The sequence below is a fragment of the Schistocerca americana genome, chromosome 1 (assembly GCF_021461395.2).
Source record: "Schistocerca americana isolate TAMUIC-IGC-003095 chromosome 1, iqSchAmer2.1, whole genome shotgun sequence".
NCBI classification, from domain to species: Eukaryota; Metazoa; Arthropoda; class Insecta; order Orthoptera; family Acrididae; genus Schistocerca; species Schistocerca americana.
The window spans coordinates 226,129,483-226,154,857 of record NC_060119.1 but is presented as its reverse complement, the minus strand read 5'-3'; the positions used below and the strand labels follow the sequence as shown (position 1 = coordinate 226,154,857).

The window sequence follows — 25,375 nt, the reverse complement described above, 5'->3', positions numbered from 1 at the left end:
TATAACTTGACTTTTCACTTTGCTCTAATTAATTTCATGTTATCAATTGATGATATATACCCATAACATTGTTTAGGTACAGGTAATGGTACTGCCAGGCTCTTTGGTATTCTTGCAACTTCAAAGTTTTTGTCTCTAGTCGTAGAATCAGAAGAAGGTATTGGAACATCACTGAAAAAATGAAATGAAATGTCGTGTGGCTAGGGCCTCCCGCCAGGTAGACCGTTCGCCTGGTGCAGGTCTTTCGATTTGATGCCACTTCGGCGACCTGCGCGTCGATGGGGATGAAATGATGATGATTAGGACGACCCAACACCCAGTCCCTAAGAGGAGAAAATCTCCAACCCAGCCGGGAATCGAACCCGGGCCCTTAGGATTGACAGTCTGTCACGCTGACCACTCAGCTACCAGGGGCGGACATTGGAACATCACTAATGTTGCAATTTTAGAGGGTACACCAGCAGACTTTTTTTGCATGTTGCTTTTCTTAAAGTCTTCAGGGAATTAGATAGAAATGTTATTGCTAATTAATAAATAATTATGCTACCCTTTTGTTTTTGCTGTCAGTAGGAATGATCAAATGTTGGCTGATGAAATATTCAAATGGATCTAAGCACTATGGGAGTTAACATCTGAGGTCATCAGTCCCCTAGACTTAGAACTACTTAAACCTAACTAACCTAAGATCACACACATCCATGTCCGAGGCAGGATTCGAACCTGCGACCACAGCAGCAGCACAGTTCTGGACTGAAGCGCCTAGAATCGCTCGGCCACAGCGGCCGGCCTGACGAAATGTAATTTATTCTTTCACCACTTGCAAGCAGTACTGGGATACTGTACATTTATTAGAGTTGAACTGTTTGTACAAATTTATCTACAATACAGTGCAGTGAAGAACAACTTATTTAACTTGATAAAAAAATACAATATAGAAAAATTAATGGAGATGTAGTAGCACAGAAAACTCCATTGTATTATTTAGTGCGTTGTTTTTTTGTTGGGGGATGTCTTTCCTCAGCAGCAGACACTGGAATGCCATCATCTCCATCTCTTCTACTGTCATCAGCTGTTGTTACGCTTGTGTCATTCTGAAAATATAATGAATAAGGTCATAATAGAAAAAAATAAAATAAAAAAATAAAAATAACTAATGACTCATTACCTATGCACTGAAACTGAACATTTAAATGTGTTATTTAGCAAACACATAGCAACAAATTTGTTTTCACTGCAGTATAATTTGCTAACTTCTTTCTTAATAATGAATACTCACCTGTTTGTTAATCATGAATGCAACACATGATTTGGTTGGATGATATTGACCTAGCACTGTGCAATTAAGTGAATAGCATACAAACAGCCTCCATTGTAAAATTTCAAATTATGAGCTTTATCTTGAATCCTATATTTATTTACTCCTTGGGATGTGGAACACTTACAGCAAGAATTTAACACTGCACACCCAAAATAAATAAATTCCACCTAATTTCGTGTGACTACTCTGCAATGCACACTTAAGTGCTTCGCAGAGGGTTCAGATAAGCAATTTTTGACTATTTTTTTACTATTTCAATCTCTAATAGCACATGGGAAAAATAACCTAATGTATCCTTGGGAGTTCAGATTTATTTTATCAGGATGGTTAATTCTCCCTATGTAGGTGAGAATCAACAAAATGTGAGGATTATGGACAGTAAGGTCTAAACGGCAGTAGCTAACTGAATGTTGTGCGAATACTGAACACCCATGCAAAACAACACTGGCATGCTTTGCTTGTCAATAGACACCATTTGTATTGGTATTGTTGAGTGTGCTGTTTACAGTGTCTGTTCAAAATGTTTAAAGCAACGGATCAGCCCACCGACTATGAAATAAGGTCAAGGTTTCAGTTTTTGGTAGCAAGGAACTTTGCAGCAGCAGCACAAGTTCATAGACAGATAAGTGAGATGTACAGCCCCAATGTGATCAGCAACAACAAAGTGCCAAGTGGAAGTGTGCTTTCAAGGACAGATGGAAAAATGTCTCGAATGCTCCACGATGAGACCAACTATCAGTGATCTTTGAAGATTTGATCAAAGCTGTGAACAAAAAGATTTGTGAAGACCTATGGTTCACAATTTCAACTTTAGCTTTGGAATTTCCGAATGTGGATAGAACAACTCTGGACAGAATTATCTCTGAAAAGTTGCAGCTTCCCAAATTGTGCACACATTAGGTTTCTAGGCTGCTTACTGATAAATATGAAATGGAAAGAATGGCTTATACTCTTGATTTTTAGGACCGTTATCATAAGGAAGGTTATCAATTTTTAGAGAACAGTGTCACAGGTAATGAGATGTGGGATTCTCACATGACCTCAGGCGTCAAAACGTCTGTCAATGGCGTCAGTCACCCATTCTGCCATTCACACCCAAAATCTGATCTGATTTTTTGGGTGGGAACAGAATGTCCACAAACCACACAGACCAGAGTTGGCATTGAGCGATTTTCACTTGTTCTACTACCTAAAGGAGTTTCTCAGCAGCAAGTGCTTCCCAACAGATGATGAGGTGAAAGCAGCAGTTAAAAGAGTGGTTAACATCAAAGGCGGCAGATGTTTATGACATAGGGATACAAGAGCTTGTAGAATGTTATGACAAACATTTAAACAATATGGAAACTATGTTTTTTATTTTATTCTTTACATGTCTATTTTTCTACAGTTTTTTTAAAAAAATCTGTTCCAGTTCACATTTTGAAAGATTGAAACTTACTTTCTGAATAACACTCATATTTTTGCATTTGGAAGAGAAAGTTGATGACTAAAATTTTTTGAAAAGATCTCACCACAATGGAAAACACCCTTTTTTTTAATGATAGCACCCCAACTGGCTTTTCATACCCATTACACTCTATCCCTTATTTCATGGTAACACAAAACAAGCTGCCCTTCTTTGAAATTTTTCAGTGTCAATCTGGTGATTTTCCAGAGGAGGGCGGCCAAATCAATGTAGCCGGTGTCTTACTAGATTTTTTTCTGTTTTCTTCAAGTTCTGTCAATAAAACACAATCTTTGGTTTGCCTTTCCCACAACATTTGTGATTTAAATCCCTAGGTATTTATTTTAATCAATAACCTTTAAATTTGAACGGTGTATCATGTAACCAAAATGTAATGGAGGACCTCACATTTTATACTGTTTAGAGTCAACTGCCACTTGTTGCACAATTCAGATTTCATATATAAATCATTTTTGATTTCTTATTGATCTTCTGGTGAGTTTACTAGATGGTAAGCAACAGCATCATCTGCAAACAATCTAAGAAGACTGCTCAGATTGTCTTCTAAGGCATTTGTAAAGATTAGAATATTATTGGGTATATAACATTTCCTTGAGGAATCCCAGAAACAACTTCTGTTTCACTTGATGGATTCCCATTAACTACTAAGAACTGTAACCTTTCTGACAGGAAATAACAGATCCAGTCACACAAGTGGGTTGATAGTCCATAGGCATACAATTTGATTAGAAGACACTTGTCACGAACAGTGTCAAAAATCTTCTAGAAATCAAGACATATGGAATCAACTGCAGACAGCATTCATCACTCTGCAAGAATGAAGAGCCAGTTGTGTTTCACAAGAATAACATTTCCTGAAACTGTGTTGGCTATGTGTCAATAGATTGTTTTCTTCAAGATAATTCATAATGTTCATGAACAGTATATATTCCAAAACTCTATTGTAATCAGTGACAGTGATGTGGGTCTACAAATCAATGGATTGCTTCTATTTTCTTTCTTGTGTATTGGTGTGACCTGTGCAACTTTCCAATCTTTAGATATGTATCTTTATTCAAGAGTGCAGTTGTATATGATTGCATTAAGCTATTTTATCAGCATTCTTGGAAAGAAGCATGATTCATATACAATCTGGAGTGAAGACTTGCCTTTATTGACTGACTTAAGTTGCTTCAGACCACTGAAGATATCTACTCATAAGTTATTCATATTGGCAGCTGTTAAAATTTTTTCAGGCTTCAGCTTTGTTATATGAAAGTAAAAAATGACACACTATTTTTAAAATTTCAGAGACATGATGTGGCTTTTTGGTCATGTAGTTCACTTGCATATAGCATATTATGGTAAGCACCAGTTATTAGTCAGCACTATCCTTGCACTGCCCAGCCAGTGATTTTACTTTTATGACAAATATCTGAAACAATTGAGATATGACTACCACTCAACTTTCCAAATAGAGCTGGATGGTCTTCCCTTATTCAGTATGGGTTCCAGCACTTGCTCTATTACGATACACTGGACAATCTCTTTTTTAATGACTGTTGCTGTGATACAGCACTGATGATATACTACTTCATTTTAGTTACACTGTGCTGACCTCTAGTTAATGTGGTGTTTTGGTGGTGATATACCCATCACAGATTTAAACTTACTGCTGAACAATATTAGTTGTCGTTTATCTTGACAACAGCAGGCTCACAGGGTGCTGCAATATCAGGTCTATACAATATCACTGGCTGTTTTGGTGTATTCCTGGAAATTTTATACATTTATTTCTATCATGTCTGAATGCAGGATTACATTCCAGTCATTTGAAATACTCAAGTTAAAATAGGCTCAGTAAAACATGGATTCACTGTGGAACTATAAGTGTGTGTGTGTGTGTGTGTGTGTGTGTGTGTGTGTGTGTAAGGTGAGCTTGCTTGTGTAAATGAATGTGTGTGTGCATTTCCTTTTCTGATAAAGATTTTGGCTGAAAGCTTAAGTGTAAGTGACTTTTTGTCATGCCTGTCCGCAACCTAATGTGTCACTTCTATGGCAACAATCTATCTTTTGCTTTTATTGCAATCTATATTTTCAGGTATACAGGATCCGTAAAGACATTAAAAGCTCTCAGGGACGATGGAGATGGGTACGTGTATCATAAAAGTCTAGTAAACATGCTAAAATGCACACCTTAAGAGGTACTGTGAAACACACATCTTCTACTGCTCAAGTGATCACAGCTCTTAAGAATTCACTTTATAGCCCATTTTCACTAGACATTTTTTTTCTTTTTTTGGTTCATACTACCTTCTCCCAAAATATGGAAAACAAAGAGCCTGCAGTGCAAGACTTTTCTTATAAAATTGACCTTCCCTCCCTTGTCCCTGAAAGTTTGTCTTATCATAACAATCAAAGAATCACCCCATTTATAGTGAGATGTGACATCCAGAAATCACACTCAGTCTTAAAACTGGCAATATTGTACTTCATTTGAAGCACTGTCAAAATTAAAACTATAATTTGAATAACTCAAATAGTAAGAAGCTGATTATTTGAAATGAATTTAAAGTTGCCTCTCCTGTTAGCCCCTCCAATACTGCTTTTGTATTGGAAAAACATCATCAGGACATCACTACATAATTCAGAACTGAACAGCAGAAAACAAAAGTCACATAGGAAACAATACAAAAATGAAAAGGAATCATCTCAAGACCCACTCACAAAACTGAATACTATTTTAGCTACATATTTTTCTTTATGTTTCCTTAAGGCTGAGGAAGTCACTTAAAGGGAGTCTCTTTATGAAACATTCTGCAGATTTGCTGCCCATACTGATAATTTATTGAAAGCAGTCAATTATCTTTGGTACCTATCGAGGAAGCCACCTGGGATCAATTATGTGTTTGAAATAACTGGAAAATAACAGTAACTGTCCCCCCCCCCCCCCCTTGTGTGCAGTAATTTTAGTGAGCCTTCAGCAGAAAGGTGGTTGTGATTTTGTTACCCTTTCTCTTAAATTTCATCTGAGCTTCCCTCTTTATGATGAAAGATGTGACTGATTTCCACTACTGCTTTTTTTTCTGGCCAGGCTGTGTCATCATGATTGTGTATTATTTCTGAGTTGCTCGCCTTGTATCACCAAGGCATATCTCGGCTTCATGGTGATCAGACGACAGGAACTGCTCCGTTGCATTATCCTAATTTATCATGTTCAACACAGCATTGTAATGTCCAAATAAATATCTTCATGCAGCTGCTAGTCTTTCGGAGCACCTCTTTAGTTCACTACTCAATCCCAAAAGTGATTCTCTGGTACGAAATATACACACGCTTTTAAGAATTAAGTCATCGACCATAGTGAGCAGTGTCTACATGGGCAGAAATGCAGAATGAATAGTTCATTGTATAAACAATCCTTCCTGCTATGGCGAAATTAGATCACTGGCAAATAAGCAAAAGATGGGTTCCATTGCGGCAAAAGAGCAGAGGGAGAGGAGTGGAGAGTGAGGAAATCTCAACTGCCTTTAAAGTATTGGAAATCCCTCAGTGGTATTTTGTTACGTAAATATAATTGATCTATGAACTACTTGCACAACACTGAGTGGAGGAGGAATGAGTGACACACAATCCAAGAGCAGTAAGTACTGTCCGAGAGAGACTGTACAGAACCAGACCTACTATTTACTATGTAATTAATATGTACGGAACAACTTAAGATTTGTGTACCAGCTCACCTGGAACAGAACACTGTGATAGTAGCTAGCTGTTTACAGTACAGCTACCACAGCAACAACCAATAAGGGAACAAACTTGGTGATGCTCTCTGTCCTGCTCACTGCTACTTCAGGTGACTGCTACCATGAGGTTGTAGATGGAACTTGCAGACAGAAACTTGTCGATATATCAGCTTCTACACAAGACTCCAACATATCTGGCCGGTGGGAAGTGGACAAATTTTGGACAGAGTGAGAGGGAGAACAGTGCATTTTGCACCAATTTTCGATATGAACACATGTAGAGCTGCTCTTGCGAATGAAACATATGTTACGATAATTGTGCCTTGTATGACTGGAAGCAGTCCCTATCATACTGTGGTTAACTCTTCTCACACTGGTGGCCCCGTGTCTGTCACAAAACGCGCAATAAATTTGCAACTCCACGTCCGTTCAGTCAGTCGTATTACATCACGACAATGTGGCCATCACATAATGCATCACCCATCATGCCGCATCTGGATTATGGTGTCAACAGGATTGTAATGCAGGCTGTGCAGTGTCATCATTGTGCAAATACAGCAGCAAAAACCAAGTCCATCACCAATTCACGCATCGTACCTACGGACAACACCAGCCTAATTAATCCTCAACAATGATGGCCACAACAAATCTGCTCTTGGACTGAGTAAAAAAGCTACCACAGACAGTGCCTTTAAATTTGCAACATAATCGTAACATCACTTTTGTGTCTTCTATGCCATGAATTGGATGTGAGCAACGGCTTACTGTGTCGTCACAATCAGTTGTGTGCTGTGAACAACTGGCGGCTGTTTTGCTTAGTACAATGAACAATGCTACAACTATCTCTTCAGCCTCACCTCCGAGGTTAATCCTGCCCATTTGGCTTTTTTGGTACACAACAAACGACAGCATTTTGAAAGCACTAGCAGTTTTACATGATGATTCAAAATACATTAACCTGCTCTGCCATCTGGTGGGACAGATGGAAGTAAACTGCTACCTTATCCTGCCACTACCATATGCAAGCACATACAGCACAGCAAAGGCTTCTCTCATGCAGTGACTTTCTTGAACTCCAGAGCAACAGCAAGAATCTATGAACGAACAGCATATCCACAACAAGCCTTCACAACTTTGGCATCACCTCTGCAAAACTGCTGATCGCACTTTTATACCAGGTATGACCTTATGGACCCTTTTGGTCATCAAGTTACTAACCAAGTTGCAACTGGTACCAGTTGCACATGGGTCCAAACCTCTAGAAAAATAACTCACATTGCCAGACCATGTTTCCTCGATACACCACTGGCGAATATTTAACAGACACCCTGCGCAACACTGTAATGACGGCCCGCATGCTGCCTGTTTCTAGCCGAGTCAACTCAACACAACACAAGGGTGACGTCATGCTTCCTTAGCAGCCAATGGCATGCCACGACGTAACTACCTAGTCTGCACCACAGAGCAATTATGCACGTCATGTCACAGGTGGTCCAAAGCCATTGACCTGTTGGTTCCACAGTCAATTTCAATGTACTGCTCCCAAGTGTCTCACTGCTTGCGAGTTCCCAAATGACGTCAGCGTATTGAAATAGGCACTTCAGCCCACTCCAACTGTCAAAGTCACCTACCTCGTCCGCACATACCACAAACTCATGTTGCCCCTACGATGACCAAACGAGGGTGCCTTTTCATTTCTGACCTCACTACTTGTCAGCACTTTTTAGTGGATATGGGCTCTTGCATCCACTCCTTACCACACAGCAGCACATTAACCTTCGAACTGACATCAGCAATCTTGCTTCACTTTGTTAACAACTTGGAGATACCAGTTTAAAACACTACTCCACACACCATTCACCTGTCAATGAATCTGAAGTGCACCTTGGCTTTCTATGTAACAGAAGTCGGCATGGGATTTCTACAGTTCTTCCAGCTCTCCCCCAATGTAGTACGATTGGCACTGAAGCGTCACACAGCCTGGAATCCCATCAAAGGACTTTTTGCTACGACCAAGACTATTGAGCCCCATTCACCCAAATGCCTCACCACTAACGGCTCCTCTTCAGACACAATGCAAGTGCACCCGAGTTGACAGACGATATTCTTGCTACCCACCACCGATATGTCGACTGCAACACAGAATCACATATGCTACACATTGAAGACACAGGTCCCTAGTATCACATTAGGGGGACAGAGACAGTGCTCACATTGGTGCAAGAAAACTTATGAGTCCTATGCTCTCAACAGCTGGCTGGTGCACTGCCTTTAACCATGCCCTCTCCACCCAGCCACATTCTGTGCACAACAGTCACCTCGCCGCAGTACATTCCGACAGCAACCAGCAACAATCACAAGGTCAGTACACCATATTGCGCAGTATCTGTAAACAGTGAAACCAACCTGCCCACCTCCTTCTCTAAGGCTCACACACGTCCAGTGTGAGATGGAACTGTGCACCAAATCATGACCAACAATGATCCTCCCGTTCCCCACAAACCTTGCTGTTTCTGCCCTGAAGACTGACAGACTGCTAGAAACACGATACAGGAATTTTTGGACGTGGGCACCATCTGACCCTCAGACAGCTCGTCGGCTTCCATATTAAGCCCGTACCTAAGAAAGACAGTTCGGTCAGACTTTATGGAGATTATAGGGTACTCAACTCCAGAACTGTGCATGACTGTTACCCTATACCTAACATCCAAGACTTGACGCACATGCTTGCTGGTGCACTGGTATTCAGTGTTATTGGCTGTAAGCGGGGTTATTTGCAAATACTAATGCACCCTGACGACATCCCGAAATTGGCGACCATCACCCCATTTCGACTGAATGAGTATTTCTTCATGCCATACGGCCTCAAGACTGAAACACAAACATGTTAATGTTTTACTGTCAGACTACACCTTCAATTTCCATACTGCTACACCTATCTTGATGGCAAAATTATCTTCTCAAGCACCTATGATGAACATTTGCATCACCTATAAGAAGTTCTAGCTGCATTACAAGAAGGTGGTGGTGTCATTAATGAAACAATGTCACAACCTTGACAAACGGAAATGACACTCTTAGGCCATACACTCAATATGCCACGCATCAAAGTGACAGTGGAACGCATGAAACTCCTGTATCTCTTAACTTCTATTGGCAACATCTTCCTCATGCAGTTGCATTGCACACTCCTCTCATGAATGCTGCAGCTGGTAAAGATAAACACTGGAAAAAGAAAGTCACATGGCCCACACAGATGACAGAAGCATTCAACAGGGCAAAGAACTGTTTAGCATAAACATTACTTTGCCACAGACTGCTAGAAACACGATACAGGAATTTTTGGACGTGGGCACCATCTGACCCTCAGACAGCTCGTCGGCTTCCATATTAAGCCCGTATCTAAGAAAGACAGTTCGGTCAGACTTTATGGAGATTATAGGGTACTCAACTCCAGAACTGTGCATGACTGTTACCCTATACCTAACATCCAAGACTTGACGCACATGCTTGCTGGTGCACTGGTATTCAGTGTTATTGGCTGTAAGCGGGGTTATTTACAAATACTAATGCACCCTGACGACATCCCGAAATTGGCGACCATCACCCCATTTCGACTGAATGAGTATTTCTTCATGCCATACGGCCTCAAGACTGAAACACAAACATGTTAATGTTTTACTGTCAGACTACACCTTCAATTTCCATACTGCTACACCTATCTTGATGGCAAAATTATCTTCTCAAGCACCTATGATGAACATTTGCATCACCTATAAGAAGTTCTAGCTGCATTACAAGAAGGTGGTGGTGTCATTAATGAAACAATGTCACAACCTTGACAAACGGAAATGACACTCTTAGGCCATACACTCAATATGCCACGCATCAAAGTGACAGTGGAACGCATGAAACTCCTGTATCTCTTAACTTCTATTGGCAACATCTTCCTCATGCAGTTGCATTGCACACTCCTCTCATGAATGCTGCAGCTGGTAAAGATAAACACTGGAAAAAGAAAGTCACATGGCCCACACAGATGACAGAAGCATTCAACAGGGCAAAGAACTGTTTAGCATAAACATTACTTTGCCACAGCTCACCCATACAACCAATGTGAGTGACACCGTGGTGTGGGCCTGTGTTTCAGCAGGTGGTTGACAGTGTGTCCCCAAACACTTCAGTTCTTCAAGAAGAGACTACCTTCCTCGCAATCTAAGTGGTCAGCTTTCAACCAAGATCTCTTCACGGTATATTTGGCAGTCAAACACTTTTGTGAAGATATTGAGGGGCACCAAGTGACTAAGAACAGAAAACAAAACCTCTGGTGGATGCCATCAAGAAACCATCCCAGGAAGGCAGTCCATGCCAAATCAGACAGTATTGCACAGTACACCACCAACATGTCATATTCATGCAGTAGACAATATCATTGCAGATTATCTTTCAAGAAGCCATACAATTTCTCTCCAATATGATAATGAACACATACCAGCTGAACAAATGAACAACCATGACATAAACCTTACCATCAAACGTTGGTCTCTTCCCAGTCTCAAGCAACACAGCTCTGCAAAGTTTTGCCGAACAGATCACAACCACTGGTGCCGTTTAGGATTTGCCATGAAATATTCAAAAGGTTATATAACCCGAGTCACCCTGGCAGCAAGTGTCCGCCTAGTGATGGACAGACTCCTATGGGCTAACGTCAAATGAGACTGTCATCACTGGGCACAAAGCTGCCTCGTACGCCAGCGAAGCAAGATAGACTGTCACACACAGCCTCACCTCAGATGCTTCCCCATCCCAAAGACTTGGTTCTGGCATGTCCAACTTGACATTATCCGTGCTCTGCTGGAGTTGGAAGGATTTCAATACTTCGTATCTGTGGTTGACAGGACCACCTCTACACACTTGAACGTCAACACTCAAGTTAACTAGAATGAGGACGAACACAGATAGCCCATATCACTCCCACCTTAGGATTCGATACGAGATGGACAAGACTTTAATAAGCTTCTGCCACCAACCATACACCTGTCGCACCACGTGAGTAACGATACAGCCACTTCAGACACCCTCCACAACATCTGGCACAGTATCACTTGTACAGCATCAACATGTCATACAGCACCATGAGAACTGTTGCTGCCACCAATGCTCAACAGTAACTGACTTTCATTCATTATGTTATTCTCACCTAGATGTGGTGTTCAGTTAGAAGACTGAGTGAGACACACCTACACACATACAATATGCTAGTTTTCCCCACAGCCAGTCAACAATCTGCTCTTCCCCAACAGTCATTTCATTTCCATGTCAGCACAGCAAAGACTTATCATAAGAGTTATGCAGCTCTCAGGCTCATATATAGACACTGTCGCATCCAATTAAGCATACTCTATTCTATACATTTATATAGGAGTCATGAGGATTACATGTTAGGACTGGAATACATCGCTGTTGCAATCCAGCACTACGTTTGCACTCTCAGGAGAGACATGTAATATATGTTGTTGTGGTCTTCAGTCCAGAGACTGGTTTGGCGCAACTCTCCATTTTACTCTACCCTGTGGAAGCTTCTTCTGCACCCTACATTCTTTTGAATCCGCTTAGTGTATTCATCTCTTGGTCTCCCTCCATGCTGCCCTCCAAAACTAAATCTGTGATCCCTTGATGCCTCAGAACACATCCTACCAACTGATCCCTTCTTCTAGACAAGTTGTGCCACAAATTCCCCTTCTCCCCAGTTCTATTCAGTACCTCCTCATTAGTTACATGTTCTACCCATCTTATCTTCAACATTCTTCTGTAGCACCACATTTCTAAAGCTTCTATTCTCTTCTTGTCCAAACTATTTATCGTCCACATTTCACATCCATACACAGCTACACTCCATACTAATACTTTGAGAAAAGACTTCTTGACACTTAAATCTATATTCAATATCAGTTATTTTGCTCCCCAAATAGCAAATCTCATGTACTACTTTACGTGTCTTATTTCCTATTCTAATTCCCTCAGCATCACCTGATGTAATTCGACTACATTCCATTATCCTCCTTTTGCTTTTGTTAATGTTCATCTTATCGCCTCCCTTCAAGATACTGTCCATTCCGTTCAGCTGCTCTTCCAGGTCCTTTGCTGTCTCTGACAGAATTACAATGTCATCGGCAAACCTCAAAGTTTTTATTTCTCCCCATGGATTTTAATTCCTGCTCCAAATTTTTCTTTTGTTTCCTTTACTGCTTGCGCAATGTATAGATTGAATAACATTGGGGATAGGCTACAACCCTGTCTCACTCCCTTCCCAACCACTGCTTCTCTTTCATGCCCCTCGACTCTTATAACTGCAATCTGGTTTCTGTACAAACTGTAAATAGCCTTTCACTCCCTGTATTTGAGCCCTGCCACCTTCAGAATTTAAAAGGGAGTATTCCAGTCAACATTGTCAAAAGCTTTCTCTAAGTCTACAAAGGCTAGAAATGTAGGTTTGCCTTTCCTTAATCTATCTTCTAAGATAAATCATAGGCTCAAGTATTGCCTCGCGTTTTCCAACATTTCTACGGAATCCAAACTGATCTTCCCCAACATAGGCTTCTATTAGTTTTTCCATTTTAAACTGATAGTTCAGTAATTTTCACACCTGTCAACACCTGCTTTCTTTGGGACTGGAATTACTATATTCTTTTTGAAGTACATATAGCTCATAAATGTCTGGTAATGTTATGGTTCACAAATTTTTATCCATTATAATAATGATTATTAATGCCTCAATCAAATAGTTGGCTACTTACATCTCCATCCTTATGCTGCTGATCAAGTGCCTTGCACAGCTTTTTTGAACTGATGTGGAAATCTCGACTCGCATTTTGTTTGACATACTGCATAAGATTTACCTGTTGGCACCAAAAAAAAAAAAAAAAAAACCATAATTAATACTTAAGCTGACAATGAACATTTAATATAATAGTATTTGCACTGTATGCACTGTACGTAGTACGTACAATAGGAGAACCAATAAAAACTCCAGATCTTCAGTACAGAGGGCAAAAGTGAAATTCACTCCGCCCACTAATCAGAATACGGCAAGTACTATTCTCCTTACAGCTTGTCCCAGTATGGTTTAAGCTCTCTTTACATACAGATGTCATAGAACCTTATGGAAACTGATTAGGACATAAATAAATAAATGTGTTTCCCTAATTGCAGCAAAGAGCAATGGTATAGCCTCACAAAAGCAATGGGAATTCTGGAGAAACTTTATGAGCCATAACCACTCCCATAGCCATGGCTGGAGTGTAGTTTGAGGTGCACATCTCTCAACAGCATCTCAAACCTAGTCAATCTGATGTAGTCCAGAGGGACATGGTGGGGACTCTTGTATCCATGGAGTGTCCAATGGCACACTCTTGACACAATTTGGGAGTAATGGAATGGTAGTGTCCTACTGAACATAAATATCACCACCACAGCACTTTAACACTCACTCACTATCTACCTGATACAATAATAACTTGCCACCATCGTGCATCATCTCTTATGTACAACATCTTGCCAGTCCAGCAGCTGCTTGCAATGTATCTATATATCAATATATATCAATGCTTACTTTCAGAGAAATCTGTTAATAACTAGTGTCATCCAGATCCCAATGGTGACACAATCAATTTTGGCAGCATCAATTTTACCCATACTGACATTCTCAAAGTTCCCTTTCAAACATTGCCCACAAAAAATAAGGGTCTGGGATCTGGTACAAAGTTTTGATTTGTCAGGAAATTTCTGATTGTAAAATAGTTCCCATATACATGCACTTTTTCCTTTTTCAGCAGTGAGATTATAATGGTTTTCTGTAAACTTAATTGTATGCCCCCTGTTTTATAAATTTTGAACACTAGAAGCAGTAACTTTCTAGTTTCCGTACTTCTCAGATTTTATAAACTGAGCTATTTCATCAAATCCTGACTTTATGCAATTTAATTGATTTCGTGATCTGCAAAACTGACTGATAACTGGAGCACCTATTACTGTCACATCAAATTTTTCTCCTTCCCTCATCACTCTTGGAAATGCCCCTTCTAAACTATACAAACCAGGCTTCTGTTGTATTCCTGTCATCTATCTGCACTCAGCAGAATTTTCTCTTCTGCATCCCACTGGTTAACACACTTACAGTTTACTTTCCTGAACTCCCATTTAATTTTGTAATACGCAGTGTATAAGTTTTACAGTCATCTCTTTTTCAGATTCTTTGTATGTCTCTATACTTTTTGGTATAAACCCCCCTTCTGATTTCATTTATAAGTGTCTTATATTTCGGTTTTTTCTTTATTTTTTTATCTGGCCCTTTGGTCTTTATTTCCCACTTTCATCAATACCCCAATTATTCCTTCAGTAATCCAATTGCTCTGTACACCCTTCATTATTACATTCTGCTCCTCTTCTTTTGAACCACCAACAGCAATTTTTCTTAGCCCAGTGGTCACTGCCTTGAAGAATTACCATTTCATCTAATTCTTCTTTTAGTTCTCCGCACCCCACTTCTTTTTATTTTGAATTTCAATCTCCTCTTTATCACAATTAGATTATGATATAAATCCAACATGTTCATGATTATCCTTTCTAGCAAAAAATTATTCTGTCCTATATCTTTGTATAATTATGATTTAGTTTTGATCATATCTTCATTGCTCTGGCCATATTCTCCAGAAATGTTGTTTTCCTTTCTCTCTTCAACTACGATGGTATAGGCACCCATGACTATCACCCACTTAATATATTTTATCGTTTCCTCAAATATTTACTCTGTCTCATATTACTTGCTTTGTGGCATAGGTATATAAACATGTAAAAGGGGATTTATCAAAGCTAAAATGAAATGCCGAGCTCTGTTTTCAAACAACTTTACAAAAGGAAATACAGGAGTACTGCCACTGTTTAATTCTCATTCCACTGCAAAGATGAGTTATACAGACATGGGCATTGGAAAGAGATGAAATCACTAAACTTGAACAAGGTCCCAGAATCTAAATGAATTGTTTTTAAGATTCTATGCAGAATTTGTATCCAAGTTCACCACTCTATTAAACATAATATTGGCTCATGCTGTACACAGTTGGACATGGTAATGCTGGCTGGTGACGTGGGTCCACAGAGGTCATGAATAAAAATCTGTGCCCCGAGGCAGCACATCGCAAAAAAATAATGCCTGTGCTATGTAGAGTGTGATTTTACAATATGGCATCATGCATAGACTACAAAAGCTTGTAAACATTCACACTGCACACTATTTATTGTAATTGAGCTGGTTCATGGGTGTAATTACTAAGTGACCTGTTTTTGTTTATTTTCTGTGCACTAGACTGGCAATTTGTGTGTGTTCGATCAACCTGTGATGATCCCTTTTTGTTGTTCTGTGTCAAATCAAAGAGGACATTATGATGCATTTAAATTTCCAGAGACTGAAACAGTGAGGAAGACATTGTTATCAAGAATGGACAGCAATAACATTAATCCTCCTTCACATTCAAGGGTGAGGTTTAGTTTTGTTTAAGTTCTTAAAAGAGTTTACTTTTAATGACGAAGACTTTATCACGATTCTTTTTCCTGGCCTGATGACCCCACCCAAACTAGCTTGTTTACATTATGTAAATTCATTAATCCACAGGCGCAAGAAGACATTCATACAAATCTGATAACTGAAAGTCATCAAGTGGGCTCACCAAGAACATAAGCTTTCTTACATTCACATGACCCAACATTTCTTCTTTAGTATTTGTTGCTAATAAAATAAATAGGCTGATGATGTGTGATATAACCGGAATATAAAGCACTTCAATATGGACTGGCTGTAGTATTCAGTTCAGTTTTCTGCTGCAAAAAGATTCAGTGAATCGGCTGTTGAAATACAACAAGAAATTACGTACAAGTCTGTATCCAGTAAATTAAAACTACATTAAGAATAGATACCATATTAGCACATCTCTAATAAATCTGTAGCAACCTAATGTTCAAAATCCCTCTTAGTAAGTCAGGGCATTACTCTCTTGAGTGAAAAATGCTTCTGATTTTACAAAGCACAAATAACTATTTTTCTTTACAAATAGCAATAGAGTTCCACAAAAGGAAAAACACATGATTTGGTGAATATAGCAAATGGAAAGACAGGAACTTTTTTATTTTCATGGATTTATATAAATTCCATCAGCAGATACAAATACAAAAAATGTCTGAACACACATTTGTAAAAAAAATGCACATGGAACTTACCAGTTCTTTCTGAAATTGTCATAATTCCTGGGTCTGAATTTCAGATAAATGTAAGTGTCTTATGCTTCCCTCATAAGTACACAATTATATTGTTTGAAAACAACTGTCTGCATGTTTCTGCTAATATGCTGCACATAAGTGGCAATGCTTTACCTTTCTTAATGCAGTTTGTTTTTGTGTTTGAATTAAGATACTGACTATGAAATAATAGTTGAAACATAAAGATGCAAAAGAGCCTCACAGATATTCCACAAAAAGCACTATCATTTACAACAGTAAACAAAGAGGATACACAATTATTTTTTTATATAGCTACATAAATCCACTACTTTTAGTAATTTATGCTACTTTCTTTCACCATAGCTTCTCTGGAATATGTGTGTGTGTGTGTGTGTGTGTGTGTGTGTGTGTGTGTGTGTGTGTTCAGGGGTCTCTCTCTCTCTCTCTCTCTCTCTCTCTCTCTCTGTAGTGAAATTAATACAGCACTCATCAGATTTTTGATCAAGTTATAAAACCATGAACAGTTGTTTTATCAGCATTTACAATAACAAATACCTGTAATTTACTATGGGACAAATTACTTTCTTTCCCCTTCCAGCTGTTTTTAGTTATTCTGTTGAGTTTATTGCAATGATTGATCGGTGCTCACGGCAATTTGCACCATTGTACTGTACCCTGTGTTTCACATTTGAGTACATTTCTGTATCAGAGGTGGGTGTCTTCTTGTGTTTTTACAGCAGGCCACTAACTTTGTGTATGCAGGCCAATTACACAGCCATAATACCGACATTACAAGAAAAGGCTCTGATGATCATTCATGGGTATCTCTTGTAGGGCTAAATCTGTTACAAAGTACAGAAACTTTGCTTACATTACGTGGTTGTGCAGTTCCCATGATTTGTACGTTTTTATTTACAGGCATGCCATGTTCACTTTCAAAATGACAGTGTTCTCTGGGAAATACAAATCTGGGATGAAAGGGCAGGCCAGTAACTACCTGCCCCTTCAAAAATCATCTTTGAACCAAGATGCATTTCCATTTCTATATACATGAAGATTAGCAGTTCCCCTGGCCAAAAATAAATAAATAAAATAAAAAATCCACTGCCACCACCATATTTGCACCTGCATTTAAAATATTTACATGTGATGCTTTACTTTTAGTTTCCTTTTATTTGTATATTACATACTCTGCATTTAACAGCTTTGAAGTTCTATTTTTCAAAGTTAGGAAACTGTCACTATTTCTTTTACACTATCTCGCAGTTTTTAATACCTAAGTATAAATTGCTGTGGTAAAAATTACATGCTGACAATATTTAAGCAGCATATCCAAAACATTTGAATCTTTACCTTCCATATTTCCTGAGAAAATTCTCTTATACATGAAAAAAACAAAAGCAATGAAAATGAGTCTCAAAGTTTTTGCTATGTATTTAATGATTCCTGTTCCATGAACTTATTTTTCAATGTCACTAGAAATTCAAAATGTGTGTCAGGCAGACTGGCTTTACAATGCCCATAGCAGCCTATGGTGTCATTTATGGACTGTCTACAAATCAATATGATTTTCCTACAGGCTACAATATTATTTTTATGGTCCATATGCCTTAATAAATCTGCAATAAAAATTCCATTCCTGTGTCCTAACCATTTCCATGAAAAACCTCTTTGTTTGTCCATTGTCATATATTTCAACAGTGAGTGCACTCTACCTCCTAAATAACACCACCAAAAATCATAATTTTCATTTAGTTTTTAAAACACGCTGCACATCAAAGCCTGTAAGCCTCTCTTCAGGTGTTGCGTATGTTTACATCTTCGTTGAATTTTTGACCATTGCAGTCCAAATAAGATGCCAGATGCAGGTAAGTATTCACTTTTTTCCACAATTATTTCATGAATCCTTTATTACTATGGTGGGATTTCCACACTTCAGTTGACGTCTTTCTCAACACTGCCATGACAATGCACAAAATTTGTACTCTAACACATCAGTGTCTTACTTTCAGAAGTTGTAGATGACATCATTACAGTTAACGTCAAATTTAGTTTCATTTGTGGAGGAAGACAGGCAAGTTTTTCATCTTTTCATTACCTAATAAACATTTTCTGAATTTGCCTGGCAGTTTCCATTTTTATGATGAAAAATGCAGTGCATTTAATTATGGCATGAATGTAAATATTAGGCTACTCTGCGTCAGTCAGTTACCACCCCTTCATTTGGCATTCACATTCATTGGCTTCACAACTCTCAACTGAATTATCATTTTTAAACCTAACCTACACCTCTGGGGGCTGGGGGGTCCAGTCACACATTACACTCTAGCCAAACACGTCAATGCTGCTGCCAGGCAAAATACCAAGTGTAAAAATTGCCTCTCAGCAAATTAGCTTCCTGGCTCATTCCTTTTCCCACAGGTAAGTTATACATTCTTAACATGAGACAAAGTTCATACAATGAAGTATGAACCTCAGTCAACAGATGGCATACAGTGCCGAATATTATAATGTTAAATTGCTACTTGTGACCCAGTTGTGACAGAAATCACAGCCAGAGGTTCTACACCTGTTATTGTGAAAACTGTGACTTCTCAATCTCTATGGTATGTAAGAGATACACAATTACTTGCCCATCGCTAGAGTGAAAGGCATTACAATAATGAAGAACACATGTAAGCTAACTATACATTACAACTAAAATTGAAACAATGGAAATCATTCATTATTTCTCTTACTTTTGACAACGTCAGCATTAAGAAAAGAAAACCTTTTCTCTTCATAACTATTCAAGCTAGAGCAGTGGAAATTTCATTTATAACCAGTTATTTGATGCATGATAACTACATCTGAAGGATATAAACCAACATGCAGCTAGCTTATAGACAAAAGTGAATACGACGAAATTTATGAAGTAGACCTGTCAAAACTTTCTGACAACAACAGACATTTACAACTTGAACAAGTGTGACATTTGAACAGACAGGTAGTTTTTTAGTAGGGGCTATATGAACTGTGAAGAACATAACCTTCACCATTTGACCCCCTCAACTTCTTACGTGTACTGCAATTTAACAGTCGTTCACCAGATGCGTTTCGCATATATTTATAAACCATCTTCTAGGGTCACTGGTCTCTCTTCCTCTTGTTTACATGTTTTGAAGTCCATTATTTTTTCCTGCGCTCTCAGCAGATGCTGGAGATGGGGGAAGGGCAAGGGAGGGAGGGAGGGAGAGAGGGACAGAAGCAGATTTACCTTTCACAATTTCTCACCTTTCAAAATTTGCCTTTTCTTTTGTGGCAATGATGATATTTCTCACTTCAGTTTTGTAAATTTCACAAAAACTGTTTTCATGGTACTCGACCTCTAGTTTCACCTGCCCCACACTCCAGCACTTGTTCAATCACGGTTTTTTTCCCCGATTCCAAACTCTGCTAACAACTAAGGGTAACACAGTGGACTTTCAAACATGTAAACAAGAGGGACAGATCCATCTGGTGAACAACTTAATTTAAATTACAGTAAACTTAAGACAGAAAAATAGATTAAATGCAAAGTTTTAAATAAAATAAAAAAAGACACACACACACATCTAATTAAAAGCGTTTCGTAAATTGCAGTAAGCTTCAGATGTGAAAAACCAATAATAATTGTGACGTAACTGCTGTGGAAGATGGTCATGCAAATAAACATACATCATTTTAAGGAAGGATAGGAACATAACAATCAGTCGCAATCTCAACGGTTTTTACTGTTCTTGCATATCCAGATTTCAGCTATAAACAGCCACCTTCAGTGCATTTGGGTAAGTTACCATCCTACAAATTCACGACACTACATGCCATGCCATCAGATGTCTTTACTGGTGTATCGGGAAACTGCAGTTTCTTCTTCCTGTACTGAAGATGGCTATTTATAGTTAAAATATGGATACACAAGAATAATAAAAAAACGAGTGGAATTGTGACTGATTGCTGTGTTCCAATTAGTCTTTAATTCATTTACAGTTGGTGTGCATATTGGTTCCTTAGGGAAACAAAGTTGGGTAAAACATAATTTTGTTTCAAAACCATTTAATTACTAAGAAATAAGTCACAAATCAAACAATTATATCATTTCAAAGTGGAAATGTTGCCATTCCACAAATTGTCAGAGGGTTCTAACCAATTTCTTCATGAATTTTTGATTTCTGAGACCCCGTGGTCTAGGGGTAGCATCTTTGATTCATAATCAAAACGTCTTCGGTCCCGGGTTCGATCCCTGCCACTGCCTAAATTTTGATAAATAATCAGCATTGGCGGCTCAAGACTTCCAGCATAAGAAGTCAGCCTCATTCTGCCAATGGCCTTGTCAAAGTGGGCGGAGGAGCGGACAGAGGTTCAGGGCACTCTCTTGTCCTAGGGGTGGGAAATTGCCCCTAAAGGCGGAAGAATCAGCAATGATCAACGACATGAGGATGCAGAAGGCAATGGAAACCACTGCATTAAAGACACGTAATGTGTATCCACAGGACATGTGGCCTGTAATTGAAGAAGTGTCATGATGATCTCTCCATTGGGCAAAAGATTCCGGAATAGTCCCCCATTCGGATCTCTGGGAGGGGACTGCCAAGGGGGAGGTTACCATGAGAAAAAGATTGAATAATCTACGAAAGGATAACGTTCTACGAGTCGGGGCGTGGAATGTCAGAAGCTTGAACGTGGTAGGGAAACTAGAAAATCTGAAAAGGGAAAGGCAAAGGCTCAATCTAGATATAGTAGGGGTCAGTGAAGTGAAGTGAAGTGGAAGGAAGACAAGGATTTCTGGTCAGATGAGTATCGGGTAATATCAACAGCAGCAGAAAATGGTATAACAGGTGTAGGATTCGTTATGAATAGGAAGGTAGGGCAGAGGGTGTGTTACTGTGAACAGTTCAGTGACCGGGTTGTTCTAATCAGAATCGACAGCAGACCAACACCGACAACGATAGTTCAGGTATACATGCCGACGTCGCAAGCTGAAGATGAACAGATAGAGAAAGTGTATGAGGATATTGAAAGGGTAATGCAGTATGTAAAGGGGGACGAAAATCTAATAGTCATGGGCAACTGGAATGCAGTTGTAGGGGAAGGAGTAGAAGAAAAGGTTACAGGAGAATATGGGGTTGGGACAAGGAATGAAAGAGGAGAAAGACTAATTGAGTTCTGTAACAAGTTTCAGCTAGTAATAGCGAATACCCTGTTCAAGAATCACAAGAGGAGGAGGTATACTTGGAAAAGGCCGGGAGATACGGGAAGATTTCAATTAGATTACATCATGGTCAGACAGAGATTCCGAAATCAGATACTGGATTGTAAGGCGTACCCAGGAGCAGATATAGACTCAGATCACAATATAGTAGTGATGAAGAGTAGGCTGAAGTTCAAGACATTAGTCAGGTAGAATCAATACGCAAAGAAGTGGGATATGGAAGTACTAAGGAATGACGAGATACGTTTGAAGTTCTCTAACGCTATAGATACAGCAATAAGGAATAGCGCAGTAGGCAGTACAGTTGAAGAGGAATGGACATCTCTAAAAAGGGCCATCACAGAAGTTGGGAAGGAAAACACAGGTACAAAGAAGATAGCTGCGAAGAAACCATGGGTAACAGAAGAAATACTTCAGTTGATTGATGAAAGGAGGAAGTACAAACATGTTCCGGGAAAATCAGGAATACAGAAATACAAGTCGCTGAGGAATGAAATAAATAGGAAGTGCAGGGAAGCTAAGACGAAATGGCTGCAGGCAAAATGTGAAGACATCGAAAAAGATATGATTGTCGGAAGGACAGACTTAGTATACAGGAAAGTCAAAACAACCTTTGGAGACATTAAAAGCAACGGTGGTAACATTAAGAGTGCAACGGGAATTCCACTGTTAAATGCAGAGGAGAGAGCAGACACGTGGAAAGAATACATTGAAAGCCTCTATGAGGGTGAGGATTTGTCTGATGTGATAGAAGAAGAAACAGGAGTCGATTTAGAAAAGATAAGGGATCCAGTAATAGAATCGGAATTTACTTTCGGAAAAGCATCATCCACACAGTTCCGAAGACGGCAAGAGCTGACAAGTGCGAGAATTATCGCACAATCAGCTTAACAGCTCATGCATCGAAGCTGCTTACAAGAATAATATACAGAAGAATGGAAAAGAAAATTGAGAATGCGCTAGGTGACGATCAGTTTGGCTTTAGGAAAAGTAAAGGGACGAGAGAGGCAATTCTGATGTTACGACTAATAATGGAAGCAAGGCTAAAGAAAAATCAAGACATTTTCATAGGATTTGTCGACCTGGAAAAAGCGTTCGACAATATAAAATGGTGCAAGCTGTTCGAGATTCCGAAAAAAGTAGGGGTAAGCTATAGGGAGAGACGGGCCATATACAATATGTACAACAACCAAGAGGGAATAATAAGAGTGGATGACCAAGAACGAAGTGCTCGTATTAAGAAGGGTGTAAGACAAGGCTGTAGCCTTTCGCCCCTACTCTTCAATCTGTACACCGAGGAAGCAATGATGGAAATAAAAGAAAGGTTCAGGAGTAGAATTAAAATACAAGGTGAAAGGATATCAATGACTCGATTCGCTGATGACATTGCTATCCTGAGTGAAAGTGAAGAATAATTAAATGATCTGCTGAACGGAATGAACAGTCTAATGATTACACAGTATGGTTTGAGAGTAAATCGGAGAAAGACTAAGGTAATGAGAAGTAGCAGAAATGAGAACAGCGAGAAACTTAACATCAGGATTGATGGTCACGAAGTCAATGAAGTTAAGGAATTCTGCTACCTAGGCAGCAAAATAACCAATGATGGACGGAGCAAGGAGGACATCAAAAGCAGACTCGCTATGGCAAAAAAGGCATTTCTGGCCAAGAGAAGCCTACTAATATCAAATACCGGCCTTAATTTGAGGAAGAAATTTCTGAGGATGTACGTCTGGAGTACAGCATTGTATGGTAGTGAAACATGGACTGTGGGAAAACCGGAACAGAAGAGAATCGAAGCATTTGAGATATGGTGCTACAGACGAATGTTGAAAATTAGGTGAACTGATAAGGTAAGGAATGAGGAGGTTCTACGCAGAATTGGAGAGGAAAGGAATATGTGGAAAACACTGATAAGGAGACGGGACAGGATGATAGGACATCTGCTAAGACATGAGGGAATGACTTCCATGGTACTAGAGGGAGCGGTAGAGGGCAAAAACTGTAGAGGAAGACAGAGATTGGAATACGTCAAGCAAATAATTGAGGACGTAGGTTGCAAGTGCTACTCTGAGATGAAGAGGTTAGCACAGGAAAGGAATTCGTGGTGGGCCGCATCAAACCAGTCAGTAGACTGAGGTAAAAAAAAAAAAAAAGGCAAAGCTTGCCAAGGCTGGTGACTGTGCAATGGCGTCACAGACCAATGCACAGTTTTTCCTTTCTTTGGTGGTGCTGTTTGTTGAGGTCAGAAGAAAGTACGTCATTCCATTCTCTAAAAAGTGTAGTAGAAATGATTGACAAAAACTGTTGTCCAATATGATTCGCATGCATCTGTTGTACAATCATAAAGGATATTCCGAAATCAAACATAATGAGGTATCTCAAACAGAATAACCTCCTCCATGCCAACAATCGTGGACTGTGAAAATATGGTTCACATGAAAACCAACTTGCACTTTTCAAACATAACAGCCAGAAAGCACGGATCAAAGAACAGTATTTCCTGATTCTGAAAAATCATTTGACTACTCTAGTTTCACCTGCCCCACACTCCAGCACTTGTTCAATCATGGGGTTTTTTCTTCCCCCGATTCCAAACTCTGCTAACAACTAAAGGTAACACAGTGGACTTTCAAACATGTAAACAAGAGGGAGAGATCCATCTGGTGAACAACTTAATTTAAATTACAGTAAACGTAAGATGAAAAAAATAGATTAAATGTAAAGTTGTAAATAAAAAACAAAACACATCTAATTAAAAGCATTTCTTAAATTGCAGTAAGCTTCAGATGTGAAAAGCCAATAATAATTGTGACATAACTGCTGTGGAAGATGGTCATGCAACTCTTATTAACTTAAGTATGATCACTTGGGTATCAAACAAAATTAGCATCCGAGTTGAGGATGTTGTAGTAGATAGGATGCAACTCATTTTGAGCTGAGAGTCTTCAGCAGGATGTGGATGTGTGTTGAGACCCTTGCTGATCATTTTTTCATTATTGATTTTGTAGAAAATAGTAGTAGCAGTAACCTCTCTTTGCAAAAGTCAGATTTTGATAATAATTCAATGTTCAGAAAAGAAAGATTGTGCACTTCACAAAATGCAAAAATGTAGTATTCTGACACAAATTTAGAGTCACAATTGAAATCTGTCAGCACATATAATACCTGCAAATAACAATTTTGGATATATGAAATACAGTGATCACATAGGTTCAGTCATTGGCAAATCAGGTGTAGAATATTGCTCGTGCGTATGGAACCCATCCCATTTGTTTGACTCACAGATGAGTGTTATGGAAATACTGAGAAACATGAACAGACTGAGAAACATGAACAGACAGACACTTAAAGAAAAGCTGTCATCT

At 39.1% G+C, this 25,375-nt stretch overlaps 1 protein-coding gene across 1 annotated transcript in view; it reads right to left on the bottom strand.

The window, feature by feature from the left end:
* Positions 1-835: 835 nt before the first annotated feature.
* The window catches only part of LOC124621679 (Fanconi anemia group I protein-like), a 276,076-nt gene continuing 251,536 nt past the window's right edge, over positions 836-25,375 (bottom strand). Inside the window, exons 24-25 of the mRNA XM_047147159.1 lie at positions 13,303-13,404; positions 836-1,091 (exon numbers count right to left, since the gene is read on the bottom strand). Of these exons, the coding sequence (XP_047003115.1) occupies positions 978-1,091; positions 13,303-13,404 (216 nt within the window). The 3' untranslated portion in view covers positions 836-977. The remainder of the gene's footprint in view (positions 1,092-13,302; positions 13,405-25,375) is intronic.